Source organism: Octopus sinensis, linkage group LG7 (assembly GCF_006345805.1).
Source record: "Octopus sinensis linkage group LG7, ASM634580v1, whole genome shotgun sequence".
NCBI lineage: Eukaryota > Metazoa > Mollusca > Cephalopoda > Octopoda > Octopodidae > Octopus > Octopus sinensis.
In genome coordinates, this window is record NC_043003.1 from 21,871,604 (window position 1) to 21,886,450 (window position 14,847).

General features: G+C 36.6%; 1 protein-coding gene across 7 annotated transcripts in view; it reads left to right on the forward strand.

Annotated features, from left to right (window-relative positions):
* LOC115213883 (mucolipin-3) overlaps positions 1–14,847 on the forward strand; it is a 112,683-nt gene that overhangs the window by 75,328 nt on the left and 22,508 nt on the right. For all 7 annotated transcript variants that reach the window (XM_036504625.1, XM_036504627.1, XM_036504626.1 and 4 more), the window contains 4 exons: positions 5,554–5,786; positions 10,364–10,555; positions 13,058–13,211; positions 14,722–14,821. In XM_036504625.1, coding sequence (XP_036360518.1) covers positions 5,554–5,786; positions 10,364–10,555; positions 13,058–13,211; positions 14,722–14,821 — 679 coding nt within the window. The remainder of the gene's footprint in view (positions 1–5,553; positions 5,787–10,363; positions 10,556–13,057; positions 13,212–14,721; positions 14,822–14,847) is intronic.

Consider the following 14,847-nt stretch of genomic DNA (forward strand, 5'->3'; position numbering starts at 1 on the left):
CCACTTTGTATGATTAAATCTACAAGGTGGTGCTCTAACTTGGGGGCGGTCCAATGAGTAAAACATGTAAGAGTAATAGTCATGGCAAATGTCATGTTTAAATTTAAAATCAGATAAGACAAATGTAGTATCACTTTTGACCTTGTTCCATAGTTTAATTTACTGTTTGACGAGAAAAATGTATATTTTTCATTAAATTTTCTGCATAATTTTAAATCCATTCTTATCAGTACCTCATTATCATCATTGTTTAACATCTGCTTTCCATGCTGGCATGGGTTGGGCGGTTTGACTGGGGACTGGTGAGCCAGATGGCTGCATCAGGCTCCATCTGATCTGGCAGAGTTTCTAGTGTTTGATGCCATTCCTAACACCAACCACTCCAAGAGTGTAGTGGGTGCATTTCCATGCCACCGGCATGAGGGCCAGTCAGGCGGTACTGGCAATGGCCATGCTCAAATGGTGTTTTTACATGTCACCTGCACAGGAGCCAGTCCAGAGGTACTGGCAACACCCTTGCTCGAATGTTGTTTTTCATGTACCACTGGCACAAGTGCCAGTAATGCGACACTGGTAACGGTCATGCTCGAATGGTGCTTTTTACGTGCCACCAGCACGGGGGCCAGTGAGTGGCCCTGGCAATGATCACGCTCAGATGGTGCTCTTAGCGCTCCACTAGCACGGGTGCCAGTCATGTAGTGCTGTCATTGAATTTGATACCTATCTTTTTAAAATTAAACCATGTCTTTCTGAATCTAATGAGGTAAGCCTCTACAGGAGTAATTTGAGTTGTTAGAAATAGCAGTTAAATTATCAAGTCACACCCTACCATTTAAAAGAAAATGGAAGGAGATATTTGTTTACACTGAAGTTGAAAAAAGATGGGATGATCATGACTGGAATGCCTGTAATTATAGGTCTTCTTGATGAGGGTTAATTTGTAGGCTTAATAGTAAGTAATTATCTGTATATTCTTTTTGACTGACCTGATAATTGAACATCCATCATACAGGATGGTCCTAGAAGCTTGACTGCTGCTACCCAAACAGCTAGAAATGGCAACCAATCTCTCTTATAACATACTATCTTAAAAAGGAAGGGACACATTGGTCAAATCTTAGATATGAAATGTTTGAGAGAGTACCATGGTGAATCCTTTGGACAAAAGTCAAATTGACTACAGAAGATGTTCTTTTTGTTATCAACTTCAGTGTACTTGAGCACTGTATACAATTTCATTATTTTTACCCTGCATGTGTAATCGAAAGCAGGGTATTGTAATCACTTGTTTTTGTCTGTGTGTTTGCAAAATTACTGGAAAACGGCTGAATGGATTTTCACATTTTGCAGAAATACTCATTGGGTGAGTGGCTTGAAATGAACATTTGGTTTGATTATCTTTGAAAAAAAAATCGAACTTACAAATTTCCCGATAAGCAAGTGGACATGTTATTTTGTTCACTTTCTTTTTCATATGAATCTACCCTTGTCTGCGTGTGTATAGATCATGGTGTATCTATGTGTGTAAATACATACAGAAATACATAGATATGCAACTCTGTGTGTACAGTGATAGATTCAAGGGTTTCATTTATTTATGAGTTGATTTCTTAATTTCTCTGGAGCATAAATACCTATAATGGTGATACTTAAAAGAAAGAATAAACAAAAATCGAACTTAAAAATTTCCTGATAAGCAAGTAGTCATATTTTTTCACTTTTTCTGCATGTCTATAGATCATAGTAGACATGTACATACATACATACATACGTGACTGTGTGTACAGTGACGAATTCAAGGGTTTCGTCTATTTACGAGTTGATTTAACTTCAATGGAGTATAAATACCTATAATGGTGATACTTAATTTATGACTTGCTTTCTTAGTTTCACCGGAATATAACTACTTATGATAGTGATACTTAAAATAAATAAATATTGAACTTACAAATTTCCCGATAAGCAAGTGGTCATATTTTGTTCACTTTTTCATATAAATTGACCCTCATCTGCATGTGTATAGATCATGGTGTACCCATATGCATAGACACATATGCATGCATGCATGCATGCATGCATGCATGCATACATAGATATGTGACTGTGTGTGTACAGTAATGGAAATGAGGGTTTCATTCATTTATTTACTAATTGATTTCTAAATATCACTGGAGCATAAATGGTGATATTTAAAAATAAAATAAAAATTCAGTTCAATTAAAAAGAATGGGTAAGTGACACATTGTAAGCCACACTAAAATTTACAAAAAACTTTATCTGTGTGCAGGGTATACATTGCCCCCTCTTTTTTTATTTATTATAAAGATATGGTTTTATTTCTGAAGGCCAGCTATGAGCCAATATTTAAAATAGTTTATAAGATTTTAGTACAATTCATGTTAGACTTTGTTTCACAGTTTAGTGTTACTGTTCAATGAGACAAACTGATACTGATTTTTTTTTTAACCATTTTGTTACCAACCCAGCTGAAACCAGCTCTGGCTCTGAGTACAAATGTCTTGTTTTCATAAGTTTTGAATTAAAATCTTCCACCAAACCTTAATCACAATTTATGTTCCTAACACTAGCTGAATGATAACTAAGTTATTTTACTTAATTCATTGTTATATTTAAAGTAATTGAAAGAAACACAGAGCATCTCAAAATGAATACAGTAACGAAAGGGTTAAATGTGATTTTAACCATTAAGTATTCAGATTGCTTGGTTAACCATAATACATAATTTTCACTTGTTTTGAGTTAATCTTGCTTTATCTCATAGCTTTGAGATTTCAATGATGCTATTGTTTATCTTTAAAATAAGTGTGAGAGGCTAGATCCTGCCAGTAGTAACCTAGAACAGGTAGAATATTTTGGCCAGATATGGCTAGTTTAAATGTTAAAGGGTTAATAAACATTACATATTTTTGCTTATTTTTAAACTTGCTTGGTCTGCAGGAAGAGGTAGTGTCCTCTTTGACCAGTAAGATTGGTGCCATAAATGGTACTCTTGAACATTTGGGCCCTTTGGAACACCTGTGGGGTCCCAGAGGGCCAATGTCCTGGGAAGGAAGAAATAGGTGTAGTGATTAGTGTAGGACTTGGGGTGGAACATGGACATAAGGAGGAAAATGGGAGGTGGACAGGAATGCTTGAGTGACAGGTGCCCAACCAGCTCCAGGGAGCAGAGCATATTATAGTACTGGTAGAAAATGTTGAGAGAAGTGATAGCACGTCTAGGAAAGATCCTGGGCCATGTCTTTGAATAAGTTATGTCAAATTGATATCCTAGGCTATCCAACTATGTCCCAGGCCTGAGAGCAACACTTCATTTTAGGCCTCAGCTGAGCTTTGCAGCACATCTAACTGTTGGGGGCTGAAGTATCTTCTCACTCTAAAGAGACTGGCTAGTTGTCGGATGAGGTACTATGTTGAATTAAATGTAATCTAATTCCTTCAGTTCAGTGAAGGCTAGCCTAGTGCTCAACAGCAGTTTATGTACACTATTGATTGATACATAAAAATACCTAAGGTGTAAGATTTTTTTAGCTCCGTCTTCAGTTGGGTTTAGATAAGATTAATCCTCTCTTACATAGGACACCAGTCTGTCCCAGAATATTTAGAATCTGTTTCCTCCTAGATAAATGATGTGAAGTACATTAAATTATATTTCCTGCTTAAGGCTCATTGCTTTTAATTTTCTCTTTCATTTCACCTCCACTGCTCTAATTTTATAATAACCTTTATTAAATTTTTGACACTTAAGGATACGTACAAATTGATTAAGCTTAGTCATATGGGCAGATTTGGATGAGAGCATAATAAACTGATCCTCTTTCATTGTATTTTTAATCCAACTCAGCATTAGAATAACTTGTAGAGAAGTCTTAGTGTTAGGTACTTTGCTGTATATTATCCTCTTTACCTTTTTGTTTTCTCTACAGCGTCTCTTACAGAAGTTGTTTCTCTCACCATTTAATATTACTAACCTTCATAAAATAAGTAGTCCATGCATTTTTGTTTCTGCTTTTCTCTTTAGGAAAAAAATGCTGGCAGTGTTTTATGCTTTGGCCGGTACAACACAGTATCTCCAGAAAAGATATCTGTACACATAGCTTAGATAGAGCTGCAAGAAGGCACTACATAGATAATGTTTCCCTTTTTGTTTTGTGTTTGTTTTATATACTCAGGGTGGGGAGGTTATGTATTCATGATACTAAGTTCAAATCCTCAACCAGTCAAGGTGAGAATAACTAGTTCAGTGTATTGTCTAAAATTATATGATCTCTTTTGATGATGTTGCAATAATGTGGTGGGTTTAAGGCAGCGAGAATCGTTTTATGCTCCAGCTTGATATAACAAAGCTATTTTAGTAGATCCTTAATTTTCTAAATAAACTGAAACAAAGACAGTATATTTCAACAGAAATATGGCAACAAACGAGTTAAACTACAACCAATTGTCAGGTGAGATTCAGTCTTTATTAAAGCTTAACCAACTCTTTTGATGCCAACCCATTCGATTCAAAGCTGCCCATTTGAAAATGTTCATATTTAAATTAAAACTACAAACGATTTTTTTATGTAAAATTCTTTTGTTATAAACACCAGTTTAATAGTGGCAGTTATTTTCAGTTATTTTACTAAATCACTTTAAATTCTTTATTTATAAAAGGAATTGAAAACACTTCAGCAATGCATTTTATTAAAAATGTAGTCAGCAAAGGGTTAAGGATTCTGTATTTTAATTTTTTTTATACTCAATTAGCAGTATCGCCCGGCATTGCTCGGGTTTGTAAGGGAAATAACTATATAAGCATTTTTAGAGATGTAAAGTATAATAGCCATCTCAATATGGCTAACAACAAAGGGGGGGGTGTTACTGTAGCTTTTTATGTTCTGAGATTTAATAATAAATTTTTAGAGAGTTACTTCCCAAAAGTGCATTAAAAATGGGAAAAATTGATGGTAAATTTTTTTTAAATTGTAGACTCATCGTAGACACGCGCTAATACCCAGAAGGGCTCGATATAAATCATGACTATAAGATTAAACTGCACCGCAAAATGTGGAAGTAGTTAGGAATCTAAATCGTAGGAGACAGACAGCACACAACCTCACTTTTATATATAAAGATTAGCATTCAAATTCTGTCAAATGTAATGCATATTGTTTTGAATTAATTGAGTATTATCTCATAGCTTCAAAATTTCAATGATATAAATTTATTTTTAGAATGGGGGTGAGAGGCCAGATTTAGCCATTTTGAATACAAAACCAGTATGATATTTGGGTTGGATGTAACTAGTTTAAATGCTAAAGGGTTAAGTGAATTGAATGGTTTTCATGTTAGTTATTAACCATGGCTTCTGTGTTTCTGTTGAGAGTACATTTTGGTAGTTGTGCTCTCAAATGGGAATTCAGTTTTAGACTGAAGTCTTACATACAAATGCCGATATTTGGCAACTGTATTGATTGATATATGTAGAATAGTTGGAAGGGTTATTGTCTCTCGCTCAAAATTTATTTCTCTTAAATCTTCACTTTTTCACAGACATGGCAGGAAATATTGGTTATGAAGATGGACACCCCAACATAAATTCAATTGGGCATGCTAAACCACCATTAAGACGTCAGCCTTCGTATTATACTCCAGACATGGAAGATCGGATGCGACGACGTTTGAAGTTCCATTTTATGGACCCCATAGAAAAATTAAAAGCCAAAAAACGAATACCATGGAAGATGTTGTTACAAGTGGTGAAAATTATTTTGGTAACAATACAGGTAAGTTTACTCCCAATTATACATAAGCATGGGCAAGGCTATGTGATTAAGAGGCTCACTTTGTAACTACCTGGTTTTGGGTTCAGTCCCGCCTTCAGCAAGTGTCTTTTACTATACCCCTGGGGTGACCAATGCTTTGTGAATGAATTTGTTAAATGGAAAATGTGTAAAAGTCTGTTGTGGGAGTTTCTTTTTGCCAAAGCTTGACAACTGAGGTTGGTTTGTTTACATCCTCATAATTTAGCAGTTTGGTAAAAGAAACTGACAGAATTAATTCCAGGCTTAACAAATAAGTACTGAGATTGATCTGTTTGACCAACCAACTTCAAGACAGTGCTCCAGCATAGCCACAGTCCGATGACTGAAATAAGTAAAAGACAAAAGAAAGATATTCTTATTTAATGTCACTTGCATTTTTATGTCAGTTTCTCCACTTTTAGCATAAGTTGGACAGGAATCTTTTGAGCCAGTGATTCCCAATCATCTGCCTCTTTTGATCATAGGTTTGTTTCATCAGCGTTGTAGTTGTTGAGCGAACAGTCTTCGTCTCAGAGCTCGCAAGATGGGAGAAGTCCGAAACGTGGTCCTTTGCTATTCGTAAGACCCGCAGAAGAGAAAACAGGTCAACCCCCGACACCGAGAACATCGACAGATGTATGAATGCGCATTCAGGCTCAGCGGTTGCGTAGGAAGTCGGGGACAAGAAACAGGAAGAAAGCGTGAGAGAAAGTTGGGGCGAAAGAGTACAACAGGGGTCGCCACCACCCCCTGCTGGAGCCTCGTGGAGCTTTAGGTGTTTTTGCTCAATAAACACACACAACTCCCAGTCTGGGAATCGAAACTGCGATCCTCTGACCGCGAGTTCGCTGCCCTAACCACTGGGCCATTGCGCCTCCACTTTTCATCAGGGTTGATCTGGGATTAAACAACAGAATCAAAGACAATGAGCCAGCATGGGATCCTGTGTCTGATAATTCAAACTGCTAGAAGTAGCAGTGCAGCCAAATTTCTTTTGATTTACATTCCACTGCCTTAACAATCAAAGGATTACATTGGATAAGATAGTATTGAGGTTGGAAATTCTCTCCTTGAAGATCTGCTAATTTAAGATCAGATTTTAAGATCAACAGTAAGCTGTTGCTGCTACTGTTGTCACTGTTATCAATGCCCTTGTCATCTTATCTCTTTGGTTTATCAGAAAATTATGTTACTAATTCTCAATAAGATGAGCAAATTTAAGACCATCTTTATGTGGAGGGACTGGGGCGAAGGTGAGGCAGTGTGGTTAAGATGTTCGCTCCCTAATGATATAGTTTTGGATTCAGTCCCACTGTATGGAATCTTGGGCTTCTCCTAAAGTGCTTTCTACTATAAAGCTTTAGACCAACAAAAGCCTTGTTTGTGGATATAATTGACAGAAACTGAATGAAGCCTTTCATCATATGTGTTACTCCTTGACACTTGCATAATAGTTGTAAAAGTATCACCATGATACAAGTGGAGTTCTTCATTTCCAGTCGTCTGTGAAAATATGTTTGGTGATGGGGAAACATTAATCCTACTTGGAAACCGGTAAAGGTTGATGACTTCAATAAGTTACATCTGACCCATACAAGCATGAAAAAGTGGATATTAAAAGGATGAGATATATATATATATATATATATATATATATATATATATATATATATATATATATATATATGATTTTAATGATTTCAATAATTTATATTAAGATTTTTATAATTATCTTCTTATCTTATATGTATTGAATTATAATGTATATATGTATGTTATTAAGGTTCTCATTTTTGTAAATGAATAAATAAGTCAACATTCTAATATCCGAAAGCTGATGAACCAACTAAATTGTTTCTCCATTTTCTTATTTGTATTATAAATTAATGGTAAAATATTTCTTTACCTTCACCCATTAATACAATAAGTAAGTTAATTGCGTTGCAATTAAAAACACTTGTGTATTCAGAATTTGGGTATTATACCAACAGTATATTGGATCAGTATTATCCCTTAGTGGGTTGGATCCATAACCCCTAACTTACTTGGTATATATTTTTATATACATATACATAAACACACATCTCTTAATGTAAATAAATTGGAATTAAATTTGTAAAAGTAATTAGTGTAAATGCTACTGAGCTTTGACTAAGCAAAACACAATATTATTTTTCCTGGATGTTATTTTCTATGAAATTTTTTTTCTATGTTAATTTACTTCATCAACATTGAAGTTGAGGGTTCCCCTAGTGACGTTTGAACTAGAATCAGACTGAATTAGGTGGCTGCTGAAAAACATCTGGTCTCTGTCTGTCTCAACATGGAAGATATTTTAAAACCACTTCAAGTGTGTGTTAAAGAGAGAGATACAAGTTGGTTGTAGTGAAGGTGTCCTCCAAAATAAATGGGGGTGGTTGCTGTTTAAACCCAGATTCATCTGGGTTGAACTGAACTATGACTGAAGACCTTCCAGCCTTAACCATCTTGTCTATTTTCAGGCATGATCTAGTCTAGATACCCTGGACTAGTTTAATTATCAAATGCATCTCTGCTGTGATGTTGTGGATGGTTTGGTTGCTAATTGTAACAAGTGTAGGAAGCACACAGAAATTGTCAGTTTTCATTTCACAAATGCTTATCGTATGTGCTAATAGAAAACTAGTGTTTTGACAAAATTCTGTTGTAAAACTAATTATTTCAAGCTAAACTACTAACTACTTAGAAAATAGCTTCCACCAATTACTCCTTCATATTTTTATAACATCCTGCATCAGCCAATGGTGGTACCTCTATGTAGTCACTGACCTGCTAGAAATGGCAACCAAACTTCTCATGTGATACACTAGCATCTTGAAAATGTAAGGAGACCTATAAATCCAGGATTATGTAGTCCTGAATATATTAGATTTCAAACAAAAGTCAGATGGTCTGGGGCTAAACAAAAATATTTATATTCAGATCTCTGTTTTCATTATCAAAGCTGTACGATATTAAAATAAATTTCTGCTCTTCTGCCTTTTATTTACCAGAAGGCTGGAGTCATTCAACTTAAATCACATGACAAAATTGTAATGTTGTAATGATTGAATAGATAACAGATGGTTGAGGAAGCTATCTGCTATATACTAGTTTTATCCTGGGAGATCTTTGTCCCTAAAACCACTCTACATTACAGAACTTTGAGCTGAGTACCAAACACAGTACAATTTGTTGAGAGCCAATGAGGTACCTGCTGTGCTTGGCACACTAGAAAGAACAACCAAATCTCCCTCAAATCACATGTCTTGAAGTAGGATTGATAATAGAGAAATGTTACTTGACTTGGAAATGGGTGAGGGTTGGCAGCAGGAAGGGCATCCAGCCATGGGGAATCTACCTCAGTGAATTCTGCCTGACCCATGCAAGCATGGAAAATTGGACAGCATTAGGATAGAAGTGTGTGTGTGTGTGTGTGTGTGTGTGTGTTGCACCATTGTCTGAGAAGATTGAATATTATTGCTGAAAGCCATCTGTTCAGTCAGGGATGACTTGATAAAGCTGTAAAACATTTGATCTAGCCTATGTCTTTTTTTTTTATTTTAAGGTATTTCAATGCTATTTGAGAGAGAGAGGGAGAGGAAAAGGTTGTTATTTTGAAAAAGCTAATGCTTAAGTCTTCGTTTAACTCCAGGTCAGCAGCAACTCTAGGATTCAAATTGTATCTAATATTGTTGTTGCTACTATTTTTCAATGACCGGTGTCATACAACTGGCACCCATGCCAGTGGCATGTAATAAACACCTTTTGAGTGTTGGGCCTCACAGAGGCTATGACAAATGACCGAAACCTTTAGCAATGTGCTGTGCTTGAAGACCCGTCAAGCCAAGTGAAATTGTAGTCATGACACCATTTATATTCACCTAGAAACCATGCCAAATCAGACTGGAGTCTGGTGGAGCCACTCAGCTTACCAGCCCAAGTCAAACCATCCAACCCATGCCAGCATGAACAACACACACTAAATGATGATGATGATGGAAAAATGGACATAAAACTAGTAAGAGTGTGTGTGTGCATGCGTGCTCATACATTCACATACTTGACTGCGGTAAGAAGTTTCTTCCCAACCACATGGTTTCAGGTTCAGTTTCACTGCATGGCACCTTGGTCAAGTATCTTCTGTTTGTTGCCCTCAGCCAATGAAAGCCTTGTGACTGGATTTGGTGAACAGTAACTGAAAGAATCCCATTATAGGTGTGTGTCTGTATTGCTGTCTCCAAGCCTTGACATCTCATAGTTGTAAATGAGTAAGATGTGTCCTTCATTTCCAACCTCCTGTGGAAACATGTCTGATCATGATGGAAAATATTACCTCACAAGGTAACAGGTGAGGGTTGGTGTGATGTAGTGCATCGGGCCATAGAAAACCTACTCTGACAAATTCCATCTGATCCATGGGAAAATGGATGTTGAAATATTAATTTCATGTAGTGTTGTGTTTTTAATTTTGTGCATTGTTTTGAAGATGGTTATGATAACTTACCTTCTGTTTTTTTTTTTGAAATTTTTGTTTCCAGTTGTGCATTTTTGGTTTGGAACGAGGAAATTTTGTGGACTATGTTGAGAAAAATACAATATCATTGAAGCACCTATTTCTGAAAGACTGGGAAGCTGCCTATGAAACCCTTCCTTACCCGCCTGCAACTGGCACATATGCTGTCTACGAGATCAGTTCTGTTTTTGAACATATTGATTTTGTATCAAATCAGGTAAGTTACTAATTTGCGTGTTAGAGAGAGAGAGAATGTAATATTTGTAATGCCTTGGGAAAGTATCTCCTGCTATAATCCCAAATCAACCAAACCTTTGTGAATAGATGTGGTAGATGGAAATGGATAGAAGCCCATTGTGTGTAATACCCTTTAACATCCATTTTCCACGCTGGCATGGGTTAGACGGTTTGACCAGAGCTGCACCAGGCTCCTGTTGGTTGTTTTGGCTTGGTTTCTATGACCTGGATGCTCTTCCTAACACCAATCACTTTTACTGAACATACTGGGTGCCTTTGGCGTTAGGAAGGGCATCCAGCGGTAGAAACTCTGCCAGATCAGATTGGAGTCTGGTTTGCCAGACCTCAGTCAAATCGTCCAACCCATGCTAGCATGGAAAGCGGACGTTAAATGATGATATATATATATATATATATCACATGTGAAGGTGCGTGGCTTGGTGGTTAGGGCATTCGGGTCATGTATTCGATTGCCAGCGACGTGTTGTGTCCTTGAGCAAGAAACTTTATTTCATGTTTCTCCAGTCCACTCAGCTGGCAAAAATGAGTTGTACTTGTATTTCAAAGGGCCAGCCTTGTCACACTCTGTCACACTGAATCTCCCTGAGAACTACATTAAGGGTACACGTGTCTGTGGATTGCTCAGTCACTTGCACGTTAATTTCACGAGCAGGCTGTTCAGTTGATCTAATCAGCTGGGACCCTCATCGTCGTAACCGACTGAGTGCTCCTTATATATATATATATATAATATGGAGGGATAGGTATGTCTCTCTGGCTTGACATCATATGATGCGTGTAAATGAGAATTGTCCAATCACAGGGTAACATTACCTTGCTTGGAAACAGATGAGGGTTGGCAACGGGAAGGGTATCCAGCCATAGAAAATCTACCACCAAGAAATTTCATCTGACACATGCAAACCTGGCAAAGTAAATGTTATGATAATGAGAATTTGTGTTATTAGATTTGTGTATATTAGAAAATTATCTAACAAGAATGATAATACAATTAACTCTTTAATAAGTGTTTAATTACCACCTCAACTGCCTGTATCCAAACAAACTTTTACTGAGTCACTGTAGGTTGCATTGATTCAATACTTTTTGTGTCACTGTCTGTTTCTCTTTGTCTCTTCATGCTCCCTGCCAGTTTTACAGACATCAGTGATCATGAACCTCCATACCAAAGCCTGAAAACTCCTGAATATTTTTTGGAAAGATAAAGCAGTGGTTTCCTATTGCCTTCTGTTAGTGTATTCAGTTTACTCTGGTATATTCTGCTGTTCTCCCAAGCTTAACTTTTGAAGCATAGGGCATATTTAACCTTTAGGCAGAGGGATTAGTTCTGGTTTCATCAGGGCATGCCCACACACCATTAAGCCAGAGCAGATCTGAAAGTAGTGTTCACCATCATCAGAACCAAAAATTTCAAAGCCACCAGAAAAGAAAAAGAAGAAATCAGACAAATGGAGAGAAAGGCTTGACAAAATCAGCCTTGTCCTTTACCGATATTACCATGCAATCAATGCCATTGATTCTACTATGCAAGAATTGGTCTAGTCATCAACTTCCATAAAGGAAGTATTCAGCAAAGAAAATAAATTCTTGAATATGACTATGGAAAGTCACTAAGGTGTGACTCCATATTCTACAAACCTCTTAGATTTCCAAGCTAGAACCTGACCACCTGATGAAGTTTATTGCCTTGCCTATGATGTTTGCATTTTTATCTTACCTTAATTCTTAATTATGATATCTAATTACTCTTCAATGTCATGTTATTTACTAGTTTCAATCCTTCAGTTGTGGTTTTGTTGGATCACTGTTTTTAAGGGATTTTTCTCAATTATATCAGCCCCAGTTCTTAGTCTGGCACTTCAATCATCTGTTTATTGAATGGTTAAACCTTCCTTTGACATAAAGGGACTATTTTGTTTGACATACCAAATTACAAATGATATATCATCATTGTTTAACGCTTGTTTTCCATGATAGCATGGGTTGGATGATTTGACCGGGGTCTGGGAAGCCAGGAGGCTGCACCAGGCTCCAGTCTGATCTGGCAGTGTTTCTACAGCTGGATGCCCTTCCTAATGCCAACCACTCCATGAGTGTAGTGGGTGCTTTTTACGTGCCACTGGCACACGGGCCAAAGGAGGCTGGCAACAGCCACGATCAGCTGGTGCTTTTTACGTGCCACCGGCATGGGTGTCACAACTACAATCTCCATTTGATTTTGATATTGATGTACTTGACTCAATAGGTCTCCTCAAGCACAGCAGGTCACCATATATATATATATATATATATATATATATATAATCTGTGAGCTGCTTTTTCTAGCAAGTTATTTGATCATATAGAAGCTTTATCATTACCTAAGTGTCTGATACATAATATACTGCTGTTCAGCAAGTAATGTAGAATTAAACTGTGATTAACACATCAATAAACTTTTTATTTTTATCTTTTATTACAGTACAGTAAAATGAATCGCATAGCAATTGGAGGATACCATTTCTGGCACCACAATGCTTCTGCAATTCCAACTGTTTCAATGTGCAAAACTAATTATTATTCTGGATCTTATTTTCCTAACGGAACATTTATTTTCAACCCAAGATTAATTCGCAGTAAGTATTTCATCAGAATTACCTTTCATTTTTTTTTACTTTTCCTGTTTTTTAAAAATATATGTATTTTTTTTTTCTCATATCTTTTCTCTTATGTAGATTCAGGTGTTGCTGTGTGGTTAAATTTGCTTTCCAACTGCACCTTCTTGACTTACGAGCAAGTTCTGTTCCAACTGACAGGTCATAAGTTAATCTGGTCATATGTTGGGTAGCTGATGCTTGACAGCAACTGAGTGAGGCAGTGACAGGCAGTGGATACCTGGGTCTGAGGGAGGCCTGCATTGTCAGATGCTGCCATAGTTATCATACACACAGTCCAATACCCAATGTCCAAAAATCATTAAACTTACTTTAAACTTTATCTATTTTTGTGGTCGTAAGTGTGGATGGTCATCAGTTGCATAGGTCGTAAACCAAGGTGTGCAAAGTTTCAGGTTCAGTCCCACTGTGTGACACCTTGGCCAAATGTCTTCTGTAGCCGGAGGCTGATCAAAACCTTATGAGTGGATTTGGTGGATGAAAACTGAATGAAGCCTCTGTGTATGTGTTCTTTGTGTCTTTGTCATGACATCATGTAATGTGTGTCACTGTCACACAAGCAGTGTAATTTTTTTTTTCCCAATATTTTGCAAAAACCTGTCTGGCCATGAGGAAATATTACCTTGCTTGTAAACGAGTAAAGGTTGGTGACAGGAAGGGCATCTCCTTCTAGAAAAGCTGCCTGGACAGATTCTGTGTGACCCATGTAAGCATGGGAAGTGGATGTTAAACAATGAGTGATGAGTAAACTTGCAGTGATGCAGAAAGTTCTGGATTAATCTGTTTACAAATTATCTTCAGACAATATTTAAATTTAAATAAGCATTCCCTGCTATTGCAATTGAACATATAAGATCATAGCCTAGTAAGCTAAATCTATCTTCCAAAAATATCAACTGCTTGTGACTTATGCCCTCCTACTCTGTAAAGGCTTTTAGTAATTTCTGTGATTTTACAATTTAAAACAAATTATTCCCTGTATGATATTGTACATCTACTTAGTGATTTTCTTACAACTACTTCAGCAAGTATTTGAGAAATCTATGCTTCACAGAGGAGGTCTAATAAGATTGAAACATGTTGAAAGTTGTCTCCCATATTTTCCATACTTGCCTGAATGATTAATGTAATATTGTATAATATTGGCCATTGAGCTAATATTTGCTTTTCCTCGCCACATTATAGCCTCAGGCCAACCATTATTTTTCATCAGCTTTTGATAATCACTGTATTAAATATATTAATACCATCACCTGGCACCTTGGGTGCTTTTAGCATTGTCCACTTTGTTGCAGGCATTTGTCTAGGTTTTTGGTTTAATGATACCTTCTTCCTGCCATGTCTCTGGTATATTCTTCAATTCATGGGCAATCTTGATTTAATGAGAAACAATGGATGGATTTTTTTTCTTTATATGACTGACACCTCAAAGTAATTTCCCTCTGATTATACTTATCTTCTTTATTTTCAGCATGTGCTAATGTAACACAAGTTGATTTTGGAAATGGAACAGTGAAGTTTGATTTTAAAGAATTTCTGAAACGAAAGAAGATTCGTTTAAGCTTGGATCGGTGAGGTTCCTTCTTTTTGAAAATAT